This window comes from Lontra canadensis, unplaced genomic scaffold (assembly GCF_010015895.1).
Source record: "Lontra canadensis isolate GAN:19392208 unplaced genomic scaffold, GSC_riverotter_1.0 scaffold56, whole genome shotgun sequence".
Taxonomy (NCBI): Eukaryota; Metazoa; Chordata; class Mammalia; order Carnivora; family Mustelidae; genus Lontra; species Lontra canadensis.
In genome coordinates, this window is record NW_022631050.1 from 3,280,930 (window position 1) to 3,295,567 (window position 14,638).

Genomic DNA, 14,638 nt, shown 5'->3' on the forward strand with positions numbered 1-14,638 from the left:
GAGAGAGAGTGAGAGAACAAGTGGGAATGGCAGGGAGAGGAAAAAAGAATCTCAAGCAGACTCCATGCTGAGCACAGAACCTGACGTGGGGCTAGATCTCATAACCCTGAGATCATGACCAGAGCCGAAACCATGAATCCAAAGCTTAATCGATTGAGCCACCCAGGTGCTCCTAATTTCCTGTTCTGAAATGCTAAATATTCACCATAGACTCCCAAAACTTAATCTCTATGCTGCACCTCTATTAAAACTTCACAGAATGTTTTGAAAACATCTCAAATGCAATGTTTCCGATAGAATTTCTTATCTGCCTCCACAACTCTTTCCTTAATGTTTTAAACTAATAGCATCATTATGTGCCCAATTGCCCAAATAAAGCTAACATTTATCTTTGAGTCTTTCATTTCTCATTATGTCTTTAGCTATTAGATCCCATTACTTTAACATTTTAAATATCTCAGTTTTATCTCTTTTTCTTCATTCTTATTGCTTTTATTTGGTTTCTATTTATCTCTTACCTAGCTTGCAATAGCCTTTTAACCGGTTTCTGTCTTCACTACTGTGATTTTAAAATCTATCTTCCTCTCTACTGATAAAAATTTTCTTCCTTAAGACCCAAATGTGGTTAAATGATCTCCCTACTTCTTTCATTATCATCATTTATTGAACACCTAGTATATGCCAGGCATTCTTCTAAATTCTTTATACATATTATTTCATTTAATCCTCCCTCAAGGTTACAGCTAGCAAGTGGCAGAGCCAACAGTTTGTAGTGTTGCTACTTTTGTATTACATTACAGCTACCTTTCAGAAATATAATAATTCTAAACCTCTTAACATGATGGAAGTTCTGCAATAGTTGTTGTAGTCCTAAGTCTAAAGGCCTTACCCCATTCCTTTCAATGGTGTGTATTATTCAGTTTTATGGATAAGTTTGCTCTAAGTACTGCTATATGAAGAGTTAAGTTAGGCTCTGATTTTTATTTCCTTTCCTCTTTTATTTTTTGTTCTTAGTTGTGACTGTGAGTTCCTTCCCCCAATGAAAAATCCTTATGAAGAACCTTACAACCTTATTGAGTAGATTTGTAAAATAAAGTCCTACAGTTTAAATTGCTGGCTTAAAAAATATGATTAATTTAAACATTGATATCATTTAAAAATATCTCCACAGAGATTGAACCAATTTACACATTTGTGTACTAATATGACCCTTTTCCAAATGTTTTCTAACACTTGTTTCATCAAACTTTATATACTTCTATATATTTTTTATTTATATATGTATATTATTTATAAATATTTTTCAGAGAGGGAGAAAGTGGTATCTAGATGTATTTCTTTTGTTGAGAGTTTTAGTTGTGTTTTTAATATGTTTATTGACCATTTATATTTAGTATTATATCAACTGTTCATGTCCTTTATTCATTTTCTTTGGGACTATTTGTGTTTCCTTATGATTTGCAAGAGATCTTTGGTAAGGAATAAAGTCCCCTTTCCCAGGTTACCTTTTGACTTTATGATAATTTTTTTCCCTTGAGAAGTTTTAAATGTTCATGTATTCAAATTTACAAGTCTTTCCCCATTGGTTTGTAGGTATTTTGCTTCGGTGGAATCATTTAAAGGGACCCATAATTACCTGTAGTATTTTCATGGTTATTTTTACAGCTGGTTTTGTTTCAATTATTTTGAAGCAAGTAGTAGAGTAAAAATTTTAGTAGCCTAAAATTACACATTAATAAAATTTTCTTTCTCATATACACATAATTCAAGCTAGAAAATGACAGAGGTAGACTTCAAAAGGGCAATCCACTTTCAGAGCCCATGTTCTTAATTCTATTAATTATTCTTCAGGTGGACATGTGATCTAATCCTTTTTGCTTTAAGTTCAACTTTGCATTAGGTTAGGGCCTTGGGGAGGAAGGAAATTCAATTTCTGACTTGCAAAATAAAACCAATATGGTTTCTTTCTTATTTCACCTTGATTTTCTGACATCCTAAGAATAGATTGAAGGATTTATTACAATATGAAGTTGATGAACTCAATAGTTAGGTTTAATGTAGTTTTCTTTAATATTAATTCTTATACTCTATGTTTGATAATATCTAGTTAAGAAAATCAAAGATAACTGTGGAACAAAAGCTTTAAACTATGACTCCTGAGTTTTTCATTAGCTATTCATAAAACAGGGTGCAATTTGTTTTGGAAGCTGTTGGTTGAAATATTAAAAGTTAGTTCACACATTTTTTTGAATTTGTTTATTCTTTTTAGTAATTCTACATCCAACAGGGAGCTCACACTCACAACCTTAAGATCAAGAGTTACAAGCTCTTTTGACTGAGCCAAACAGGCACTCATATTCCACACTTTCTAAATCTTTGTTTCTTCATCAAGGAAAACTCATAGTCTCAGTTTAGTCAAGTTAAAATTATTTTCCAAGGCAGTACTTTGAGAAGATTTAAAACAATGATAGCATGTTTCCATATCACATTTTATTATTACTATTCTTAGTGCCACAAAGTTGATAAAAATCTTGAATTCTTAGTGTTTTGGTATCTGTGATACAAAGTTTCATTACGCTTATGTTTAATTCTGTATTTAAAGAACACTTTCTTCCCCGCTAAAAATTTATTTAATTATTTTAGAAGGAGGGAGGGGCAGAGAGAGATGCAGAAAGAGAATCTCATGCCGACTCCTCCCTGAGCACCAAGCCCAATGTAGGGGCTTGATCTCATGATCCTGAGACCATGACCTCAGCTGAAATCAAATCAAGAGTTGGACACTTAACCAACTAAGCCACGTAGGCATCCAAAAAACACTTTCTTATTTAATTTATAATTTTTTAAAATTAGAAATGTTACTACTTACCAAGACAGAAAACTTGTAAAACAGAAAACAGGGAGAAAACTGATCCCATCGTGCTATTACCTTAAGATAACCATTGTTAATATTTTGGTAGAAGTCTTTACAATGGATTTTTATGCAATATATGTATATATTTTCTGTACAAAATTGATTCCACATACAGTATTTAACCATCTTCTTTTTATAAGTATATTATAAACATTTTCTCATATCAATAAATATTACTCTAAAACTTCATCTCTAATTACTGCAGAATAATCCGTGGCATAGTGTTTAAAACATGGTAATACTTTTTTATGTGAGAATCAAGTAATTTGCTCATTCCAAAAATTCCAAACAGTGCAAAAAAAATAACAATTACAAAATTTATGTCAACCGTAAGTCTGCTTTCTGGAAATATATACTATTAAAACACACACTGTTTTAAATGTGATTATGCATGCAGTTTTGTGCCTTTCTTTTCCTTTAGAAAACTATTTTTACTTTTACTTTTTTTTCCAGTTTTTTTTGAGATATAATTGACATTCTTTTCTTTTAATAACAAAAGTCTTTTCAAGATGATGAAAATAGATCTACATCAAAATTTTAAACTTTGTGTAATATTTCATTGTGAATATAACAGGGTCATTGATGGGGGTTTTAAAAATGGAAAGGGGAGAGTGTTCCTGGGTGGTTCAGTTGGTTAAGTGTCCAACTCCTAATTTTGGCTCAGGTCATGATCTCCAGATTGTGAGGTAGAGCTACATCTGTGGGTTGGTGGGTGGTCTGTGCTCAGCAGGGAGTCTGCTGGAGATCCTCTCTCTCCTGCTCACTCTGCCCCTCTTCATGCTGGTGCATGCTCTTTCCCGCTCTCCCAAATAAATAAATTTTAGAAAAGAAAAGTGAAGAGGAAGACTTAAATCCTAGTCTACTACTTAAAACTTGTGTGATTTTAGATAAACGACTGGTTGCTGTGAATCTCAATTGCTTAATGGAAATCATGAGGTCTACCTAGCAGTAGTAGTAAAGTGTTATTAGGAACAGGTTGGGGTGGGGATAAACTCAAATGTTTTTAGCATCCAAGTCCTGAAGAGGACCAACTTTAACTCTTCAAATTTCAGATAATATGGAATGCTTTAGTTTGTGTCCAAATGGAATTTTTGCAGCCCTACCCAAAGTCACTCACACTGGGAAGCAGAAGAAAACAATACACTGAAGGCCAAAAGAACAAGAAAGAAAGAAGGGAAGAAAGAAGAAGAAGAACAAGAAGAACAAGAAGAAGAAAGAGAGAGAAAGACAAAGAAAGGAAGAAAGAAAGAAAAATCCATGAAGCAAACCAGATCCTTCATCCATTGCTGATGGAAATGCAAATGGTGTAGTCACCTTGGAAAAGAGTCTAGCAATTCCTCAAAAGAGAAAATGGAGTTATTACCACACTGAGACAGGGAAAGTGAAAGACTCCATAAAAATCTGCTTTTTGCTCCTTTTTCCTGCTTCCTTTCTTGCTAGGACCTGCACCTCCACCCCATTTTACACATGTCTTATAAACAGCATCTATCCTCTTTGTAAGGGACAAGGAATTAATCATTCTCTAGAATAAATGGCATCTAAGGAAGGACCAGGGAAGCTATCCTAATGAGCATTCCAGACCACTGGAGCTAGACATCTGAACGCAAGACCCCCTGACTCCAAGGAATGACACCTGGGCTCTTGTCTTTGTTCTAACAGGTTCCTGGATGCCTGAGAGGAGGATACACCAGACTCTGCCCTCAGTAAACCGCCCCCCCCCAAGCTCCAAACAAAAATGAGACTCCCTCCTTTCCTTTCTGAGTCTCCTAGACACTCACTCTGCTAATTGCTTTCTCTTTATCTTCAATAAACTCTGCTTTTACCTCCTGCTGGCTCATGTCTGATTTCCATCCTGTGTGAAGCCAAGGACCCTCTTGGCTGGTCCCAGCCTGCTGCATCAATATGAACCAGCAATTTCAATTCTAAGTATATACCTAAGAGAACGAAAACATACATCTGTCTACAATAACTTGTACAGGAATCTTCATTGCAGTATTATTCCTAATAGCCAAAAAAATGTAGACAACTCAATGTCTATCAAAAGATGAATGAATTAATAGAATGATGTTACATATCCATGCAATGGTATATTTGACAATAAAAAGGAATAAGTAGTAACATGCTACAACATGGATGGATCTTGAAAAGACTATGCTAACTGAAAGAACTGTCTTAAAAGACCACATACTGTATGACTTATTCATGTATATGAAATGTCTGGACTAAGCAAATCTATAGGCAGAAAGTAGGTTAGTGATTGCATAGAGCCTGGGCATGAGTGAAATGGGGGGACTGCCCACAGGTACAGGAATTCTTTTCGGACTGATGAAAATGTTCTAAAATTGATTGTGGTGGTAGTTGCACAACTCTGTGAATGTACTAAAACCTGTTGGACACTTAAATGGATGAAATGCTGGTATGTGAATTATATCTCAATAAGGCTGTTGGAATAAAAAGCAAACTAGGGCATTGTAATTCTGAAGGATCATAATAAGATGGTATATAAAGTGTTGGACAGATAAAGTTCTTAACAAATGGTGGCCTTAACTCATTGAAGGAATTGTTTGTTTACATTTTCCTCACCATAATCAACATTTTAAAAAGATCATTTTATATATACAGCAAAATAATACTGAACACTGTTGCGGACTGTTTTCCTTCTGAACCTTTGGAGATGTAGATGTGTTGATGAGATGTTATGTACATTATTTTTGGGACCCCGTGTCCTCAGAAGGGCTGGACCCATGGACAATTCTCTGAGTATACGGCGCTAGCAAAGATTTTTTTAAAAGAATTTTTCTGTCAAAATGGTGATAAAACACACACATCAAAGAGACTTAGCATTTTTCAAAGGCCTTACTTTGGGAAAAGATTTTGGTATTGTTAAAATAGATATTCAAACCTTCTCCGACATAATGCTTGGTAGAAAGCCATACAAGATGATTCTGCTTTGATCCTTTTCGTGGAAGTTTGCAGGCGTTGCCGAAGGGGAAAACGTGGTGTCCCGCTCAGTACCAAGTTTCCCTGACTACTTCTAACAATGGGTATTAACGCAAACTCTCACGCAAGTTGTAAACCGTCTGAAAAAACTAGCTTCAATACTTAAGCCTGACTTTAATCAGTTGAAATGTTAACAGGTGGGGAGAGGGCTCCAGAGAACTGTGTGAGGAGGCGTGGGACTGTGAATTTGAGTGAAGAGAATGCCACCGATTTAAATAAAAAACAGGTGAAAGAATTTGGGGGACACAGTGTGTACATTTTTAAGCTCCCTCTCCCGCCCAAAGGTTGTGCCAGTGGGCAACTGGAGCCCCCAAACTTGCTCTACCCTGGGTAACGAAGCTAGTCCGGGGCTGCCAGCACTTGCAAGAAGTTTAGGGGCAGAATGCCCGAGCGCCGCGGAGAGCCGATGCGTGGGGCAGACGGCCTCCGGGCAGTTCACGCCGGGGCGGCTGGAGGTACCCACCCGCTGGAGCGGGGAAGCTGTGGGTACGGGAGGGCGGGGACGTAGGGGCGGGTAAGCAAAGGTCTGGCGATTGTGTCGGGAGGCGAACCGAGCGTTGGCAGCGGCGGGCGGAGCCCACGACCAGTGATGTAAGGAGCGGAGGGACCCCAGTTGGAGAGTCGGGGTTGCACTGTGAGACTCCAGGGGTGTGGGGCGGGGGATCCCAGTCCCCGCCCTGTTTTCCCCGCCCCTCCCCCACCTCCTTTACGCCCCTCCCCCCTCCTCCCCTCTGGTTGGAAAGTTTCTAGAATCTCTTCCCAGCGGCCTTTGCGGTTCCAACATGGCGGAGCTGACGGTGGAGGTTCGCGGCTCCAACGGGGCTTTCTACAAGGTATTGACCCTGTTGCCGCTTTGTCGGGTGTTCTGGGAGCTAAGGCAGGTTTGGGGGAGGGCTGGTGGTCCCAAAGAGTGAGGTTTGGAGTCGAAAAGGGCGGCCAGGCCGAAGCCGGGGCTGCTGGGTTCCTCGCTTCTCCCCCCTCCACCCGCGGTTTAACGGTCTCGGGGGCCAGGGCTCCGTTATGTTTTGAAACAACACGTCGGATACCTCTTGCGTTTTTCTACTTATGAACCTTATTTTTGGATGCTAGTGCGGCCCTTGGTGGGCCGGTGAGGAGAAGCCGAGTCGCTGCGAGGCGTCGAGGAGCTCCCTGGGAGCAGGCCTGTGCGCCGGGAGGTTGGGGAGTCGTGAAAGGAGGTGGTGGGATTGTGTGGTCACAGCCGCTCCCCCGCCCCTCGGACTGGGCCGAGCGGGAGCGCCTCGGCCCGCTGCTCCGACCCCTCCCCACCCTTTTGCGGGGGGGGGGCGGTGCGTCGCGGAATCTTAAGAATTCACCTTTGTATTAGGGTCTGGGGCTAATAAACTTTAGTGTCTGACTAGGAATCGGGTTCCGAATTGAGGGTTAGGATCGAAGAGAAAACTAGAAAACCTAAGGTGGCGGGTTGAAATATTTTTACGGCCTGGGAAATTGGGCGGCGCCTTAGCCCCTTTATTACGGAAGAAAAGGCTAGAGTTAAAGGCTTTAAAGTAAGATTGAAAAAATGAAATCGATCAGGGAGACTGGTGGGGAGGTGACTAATTTCTTTATATTAGTTATTCAGTGTTTTTGGAAAGAATTGTTGCTTTTTGTTTCTTCCCCACGAGGTTTTTTGTTTGTTTGCTTGCACCGGGAGATGCATTATTATGGGATGGGGACTGGAAAACAGAAGAGGAATTCGAGAGTAGAGGAATTCAGTCGGGGCTTCCAGTGTAAGGGCGGGGGGGGGGGTCACATTACTGAAAATTAAATCCTTTCAGTTTAGTTTTGCCATTGTAACGGTTCCTTGTCCTGATTTTTTCTCCAAAAGTATGTTACAAGATCAATACAAAATCTCCCCAGCTGTGTCTGTCAGTCAATCTTACTAAGTAAGCCAGGATCTCAAATGTTTGAGAGTCCTGGCTATTTTTATGAAGGGCCTCTCTTAATACGGGAGTGTTGTGTGTACTCAGAATATATTCTCTCTGGGTTTCATTTCAGCCTACCTTTTGTCCCACGGGATTTATTTTATTTGGTGGTCGTAATTTCCTCTTGTTAGTGTTGTTTTCGTTTTGTAGGTTACTGATAAGCTGTATGGATTTGGTTTAACTGTCACGTGTTGATAGCATGGTGGGGAGTCACATTTGGCGTCTAAAAGGATCTCCCTAAGCTTTTTACAAGTTGCCTTAGGTGGTCAGCAAAGTAAAAACAGTGACTGCCGGGTGGAAAGGAGGCTTTTTGCTTGACTCGATATAGATTTAATATTTGGTCTCAAAAGATCTAAGTGAAATTTGAGTAGATAGTTCATTGACTTCTTACTGACATACAGTAGTTGCCTTCTCTGAGCCCAGATACAGTTGTGGCACGATGCACAAAGAATGGGCTTGCCATACTTTTACTGTCGAGGGTAGGTAAGGTTCATCATTTTTGCACACCGCCTCGTGTGGAAAAGTTTCATATTCTCACTGTATGGTGATACAGTTGTGTAATGGATGTATGCTTTTTTCCCCTCCTCTAGGAAATTGAAAAATAAAATTTTTTTGCCTTTAGTTATTTCGTAGCATGTGGATGGTAGAACATTCCTTTTTTAGTCAAGTATTGGTGTTGATCACTACAGAAAATACTCATTTCTTATTTTTATTTTGTAAGATTATTTAAGGTTATCAGCTTGAAAGTCTTAAGATTGTTTACAGCATTTTTTTGTTTGTTTTTAATTTTATTTTGAGAGCGAGAGAGCTCGAGCGGGAGCAGAGGGAGTAGTAGACAGGGAGGCCGGCAGGGGGCTCCATCCTAGGACCCAGGGATCTGAGTTGAAGGCAGACGCTTAACCGACTGAGCCACCCAGGGGCCTCTGGAGTGGTTGTTTTTTTTTTCCCCATGGTTTTTTTTAAAAAATCAAATTCTCAGTGAATGTCCCCGTTTTGGAACTCTGAAGTATTGTTGATCCTTATCCTTACTCTGCAGATCTGTTTCAGTCTACCTAGACTTTGAGTCGACTCATTTTTACTTCACAAAGAAAGGTATACTTTGGCAAAGGTTGGGAGGGACCCTAGCCACATTGTACTAAAATAATTGCACTTGAACGTTTGGAATTTTATGTCCTACCATAATCCACTTGCACATTGTGGAAACTGGGGTCTTCAGAACTCTGGAAGAGCAAGAATGGTGAGGTGGGAGGAGCCCTGGATTTGAAGTTAGGTAATGGTAAACTGAATTCCCATGTATTTATCTGTGCACGCCTGAGAATATATTTTCTGTAAAATGAAGGGTTTGAGTTTGTTCATATCCCCAATTTTTTGATCCCATGGAACTGCTTGCTCACTTGGAAAAAAATTGATTTACTGCACTATTATTTTTAACTACATGGATTTTTTAGATTAATTTGCATGTGGTAAAATTTACCTTTTCTGGTACATAATTACATGAGCCTTAGTACAAGTGTAACAACCCCCAACACGATGGAAATCAAAGAGTTCCACTGTTCCCCGAATTTCTCTCACGTGCCTTTGTAGTCACCTTCTCTTCTCACCGTCAGATCCTAGAGCGTTTTCCTGTCCCCATAGTTTTGCCTTTGCCAGAATGTCCTGTACGTAGATTCATACAGTATGCTGAGTGTTTTGAGTCTGGCTTCTTTCATTTAGCATAGCAGCAATTTAATTTTAAGTAAAATCCTCTAAACAATAATAGTGGTCAGTGAAGGCATTTTGGAAAGAAAAGTTGCCTTTGAATAACAGCTGTTAACATTTTGGTTTATTCTTTCGGTGGTGTTCATTGTGCAGGTGATTCTGATTTTCCTCCTTTTTTTCCCTTCCCCCATATACAGACACAGCTGTAAATGCTAATCACAGTAGAATTTCAAAATCATGGGTTTAGTATCCTGTATCATTATGCCTTGAGGCAGTACTCTGTAGACATTTATTAAAGATACTCTGGTGGAACTGAAACTTCTTACAAATTAATTGGAACCAGTGAAAAGCTAAAAGAAGATGTGACCTAAAATTAGGATCGCTTAAAAAAAAAATACTATGTTTTCTATCTTTTTTTTTTTAAACAGTGAATCTGTAGTTGTTAAGGAGATAAAAGCTTGATGTGCTTCTCTTTGCTCTTCAGCTTCTAAATCTTTGGGAATTGGGAAGAGATGTTAAGTAATTGGGAAGAGATGTTAAGTACTTGATAGGGGATATAATTTTATATAAAAATTTGTTTATAGCCTTTTCTACCTAGAGTGAGGCATCTTAGGGTTTATACTATTGGCCATTGAAGGTGCTTTTATTTAAGATAGAATTTACATTTTATGGTTGTTAGTGTATTTATAGAGTTGTGTGACCATTACCACAACCTTACTGTAGAACATGTCAGTTATCCCCCCAAAACCTTCTGCCCATTTGGAGTCATTAAAATGCTTAGCAACTGATGTGTTCTGATACTGACTTTGTAATAGCATTCCAACTTGCATTGCCATGGGCAGAATATAATTTAAGTAGAGGTTGAAAGTAAGTCCCTCAATTTCTGGCTGATAGAGAGGAAAGTTTCCATGGTGTTCTAAGGAAATGTGTAATCTCTGAGGTGGCTGAGTGAAATTTCAGGCCTTCTGTAGAAGACAGGATTACTTTCAGAGTTATGCAATTTCTGCTTTGACTGACTACAAATTTCAGAGAGCTACAGTATTTCCAAAATTCCTGTTACTTTGATATTAAAATGAAATTTGAGAATAATTCAATTATGCAGTAGGTTTATTAGCATTAATTAATGATGACCTATAGAATTTTAGTAGAAGTTCTTGAGAGTACTGAGTTTTCAAAGTTAGTAGTGAATATTGATTTCTTTGTGCAGATTAATAATTGAGGAAAAGATAGATGGTGGCTGCTTTAATATTAGGGACACTGTTAAGTTAAAAACACATTTCCACGTATTTTAAAGATAATTCCCAGTTGCACATTTTTTTTTTTTTAAAGATTTTATCTATTTATTTGACAGAAAGAGAGACCACAAGTAGGCAGAGAAGCAGGCAGAGGGGGAGAGGGAAGCAGGCTCCCCGCTGAGCAGAGCCCAACATGGGGCTCCATCCCAGGACCCTGGGATTATGACCTGAGCTGAAGGCAGAGGCTTAACCCACTGAGCCACCCAGGCGCCCCCAGTTGTACATTTTTTAATTGAAAATTGTTATTTGGCAAAAGATTTAACTTAATACTGTATGTATGGGGAGTCCACACATGGTAATTCCAAAGATTGCCCTAATCATACATGTTTTAAAATGTGCTTTTATAAAAACATAAAAGAACTAAGATTTAACTGAAGAAGTCACTTAATTTTTAGAAATTATACTTTTTTGTAATCTTATTTTTATATTGTAAAAGCAATATGTAAGTATGAAAAATTTGAAAACAGAAAAACGAAAAAAGAAAAATTTTATCTACCTAGAGATATATATTGTCAAGGCCTTGGCTTTATGTACTTAAAACATACTTTCTTCCATATTTTCATGCACTTGTATGTTTCTTGTAACATCACATATCTGTGTGCATTTTGCAAGATAATAGTTTACTGTGTCTGTTACTTGTTAGTCTATGAAGCTTATACTAGTATTTTCTGATTTTGTTCTTTCAAAAATTCCATGAGATAGATGTTTTTATTCCCATTTTATATACTAGGAAACTGACAGTAACAGGTAACTTATCCATACATACACTGGAGCTGAAATAAGATTTAACTCGAGGGCGGCTCATTTCCAGTGCCTAATTTAGTATAGCATTAGGGGTTCTTCAAAGGAAATCTCAGAGTAGTGGGCATATACATAAGTACTTTCGTTACAGAGACAGGGCAGAGTACATGGGTGGCTAAGTCTGTTAAGTGCTTTCGGCTCAGGTCATGATATCAGAGTCTTGGGATCCAGCCCCTTTTTGGGCTCCCTTCTCAGCAGGGAGCCTGCTTCTCCTCCTCCCTCTCTGTTCCTTCTTGCTGCTTGTGCTCTCTCTCAAATAAAATCTTTAAAAAAAAAAAAAAAGCAAACACTTGATAATTCAAGAAGCAAGTTCTCTACTACAATGTTAAGGATGTAACACACTAGGTTTTTATTTTTATTTTTTTTATTTTTGTAAGTTTTACTCATTTATTTTTAGCTATCTCTGCACCCAACATGGGACTCAGACTCTTGACCCTGAGATCAAGAGTTGCGTGTCCTTCTGACTGAGCCAGCCCGGTACCCCAAACTAGCGTGCCTTTTGTTTTAAGATTTTATTTTTGAAAGAGAGAGATGATGTGAGAGAACACAAGCAGAGATGGGGAGAGGGAGAAGTAGGATCCCCATCCCAGAACCCTGGGATCATGACTTGAGCCAAAGTCATGCACTAACCGATTGAGCCACCCTTTTTTTTTTTTTTTTTTTTTTTAAATAGTGGAAAGGGGGATATGTGTTCCATGAGTGATCCTAATTCTTGAACTAGGTGGTCATAAGACCCTTTTTTTCTTTCATCTGCAGTAGTTTGATTGCTTTTAACAATTTATCTAGTGGTAGTATCTGCTAGGTTCTGTTGCTTAAGGTCCTGTCTAGTTCTAAGAAAGCTATTACTTATTGAGCACTCAGGCTACCTATTAGACTGTGCAGGTACTTTATATGAATTTATCTCATTTAGTTTTCTGAATCACAGTGAAGGGGAGGTAATGTTAATAGCAACTGAGGAAACTGAGGCCAAGTGAATCTAGATCCATAAAATTAATAGGCTGATTCAAGGTTCAGATTGGTTTTTCAGACTTCAGTAAAATATGACTTTTTAAAATACATATATTTAAAGAAACCCCAAATGCAGCATTCTAAAAAACTGAAAATCTACTGTTGACGGTAATTCCTACAAGTTTGCTGTGCTGCAGTACACAAGTCAAGAAATTAAGAAAACTGCTAAATATTTAGAAACATTCAACATCAGAAGCTTTAAAATCTTAACTATAGGAGCCCTTCTAAATTTGCAACCTCCATTTTTATTTTTTATTTTTTGAAGATTTACTTATTTATTTTAAGAGGGAGCAAGCTATGCATGAGTGGGAGGGGCAGAGGGAGAAGAGAGAATCTCAAGTGGATTCCTTGCTGAGCTGGATGGGGGGAGCTAGATCCCAGGATCCTGAGATCATGACCTAAGCTGAAACCAAGAGTCAGATGCATAATGACTGTACCATCCAGGTGCCCCAACAACCTGGGTTTAAAAATATATATATATTTTCTCTAAAAAGAGTCCTGTCAGCCATAAAAAAGTCTGAACAGTTGTATACTGAAGCTAATACTGAGCTGCACTTCAATACACATTCTTAGCAGAACAATTTTCTAAATATACATACACATTCCTCACATCACAGGATAGCTGTTCATCTTCCTTATCATTATTATCTTCCTCATCCTTTGAGCCTTTTGGCCTGCCAGGGCTCTTTTTTCTTCAAAGTGGTTTTTTTTTTTTTAAGTTCAAATGTATGGCTTATGAAGTTATTAATTACATACTATTCCTAATAAAGTGTTAATACAGTTGGAATAAAGAGAACTGATTGGGAGGATTCCTGGAGAAGTGATTTGATCTGTGTCTTCACTTGATAAAAATCTGTTCTTTTCAATGTGATAGCCACTAGCCATGAGTGAAATGTGCTAGTGTGAATTGAGATGTGCTTTAATTGTAAAATCTATACTGGATCTCAAAGAGTTAGTATGAAAAAAAAAAAAAGTAAAACAATTTTAAAATGGGATTACCTTTCAAGTATTTTGAATATGTTGGATTAAACAAAATTATTATTGAAGTTAATTGATCTTTTTTTTTTTACTTATTTGAATATGGCTGGTAGAAATCTTAAAACTAGGTATATGCTTCAGATTATAATTTTTTTTAAAAGATTTTATTTATTTGACAGAGAGATCACAAGTAGGCAGAGAGGCAGGCAGAGAAGAGAAGAGAGGGAAGCAGGCTGAGCAGGGAGCCTGATTCGGGGTTCTATCCCAAGACCCTGGGATCATGACTTGAGCTGAAGGCAGAGGCTTAACCCACTGAGCCACCCAGGCGCCCCTTCAAATTATAATTTATGCTAGGCATTTATTTATTAACAGTGTAATGATTTTGCCACCTTTTAAATGATTTTATTTATTTTTTTTTGACAGAGAGTGAGAGAGGAGGGGATACCAGCAGGGGGAGTGGGAGAGGGAGAAGCAGGCTGAGCAAGGAGCCCGACTTTGGGCTCAGTCCCAGGATTCTGGGATCGTGACCTTAGCCAAAGGTAGACGCTTAAGCATTGAGTCCCCCAGGTGTCCCTAGACAGTTTTTTAAAAACACTTCTCAGTTGCTAGCCTCATATTGCTTGCTGTAGAAAGTATTTTGGGAAATACTTGAAATGCTTTTGTGTATGCATATGCATTTGACCATTTAACAACATAGGTTTGAACTACATGAATCTGCTTATATGTATAAATGTGTTTTTGTCATGATTTTACAATTTTTTTTCTGGCTTTACTAGAAGAATATGTGTTGATAGGTTGTTTATGTAATTGGTAATGCTTCTGGTCAACAGTAGGCTATTAGTATTAAGTTTTGGGGGGCCCACATGTTAAATGTGGATTTTTAGTTATGTTGGGGTGGGTACCCCTATCTCCTGTGTTGTTCCAGGGTCAGTGTACAGGGTCAGTGTACATGAAACTTTCAGATATTCTTTTTAAGATTTTATTTATTTATTTGACAGATCACA

General features: G+C 38.3%; 1 protein-coding gene across 5 annotated transcripts in view; it reads left to right on the forward strand.

Annotated features, from left to right (window-relative positions):
• Window positions 1-6,545: 6,545 nt before the first annotated feature.
• The window catches only part of FXR1 (FMR1 autosomal homolog 1), a 58,509-nt gene continuing 50,416 nt past the window's right edge, over window positions 6,546-14,638 (forward strand). For 2 of the 5 annotated variants that reach the window (XM_032875424.1, XM_032875425.1), the window contains exon 1: window positions 6,548-6,744. In XM_032875424.1, the coding sequence (XP_032731315.1) occupies window positions 6,694-6,744 (51 nt within the window). In that variant the 5' untranslated portion in view covers window positions 6,548-6,693. Of the gene's footprint in view, window positions 6,745-14,638 lie in introns of all 5 variants that reach the window. The other 3 variants (XM_032875427.1, XM_032875426.1, XM_032875422.1) reach the window with 2 other exon arrangements.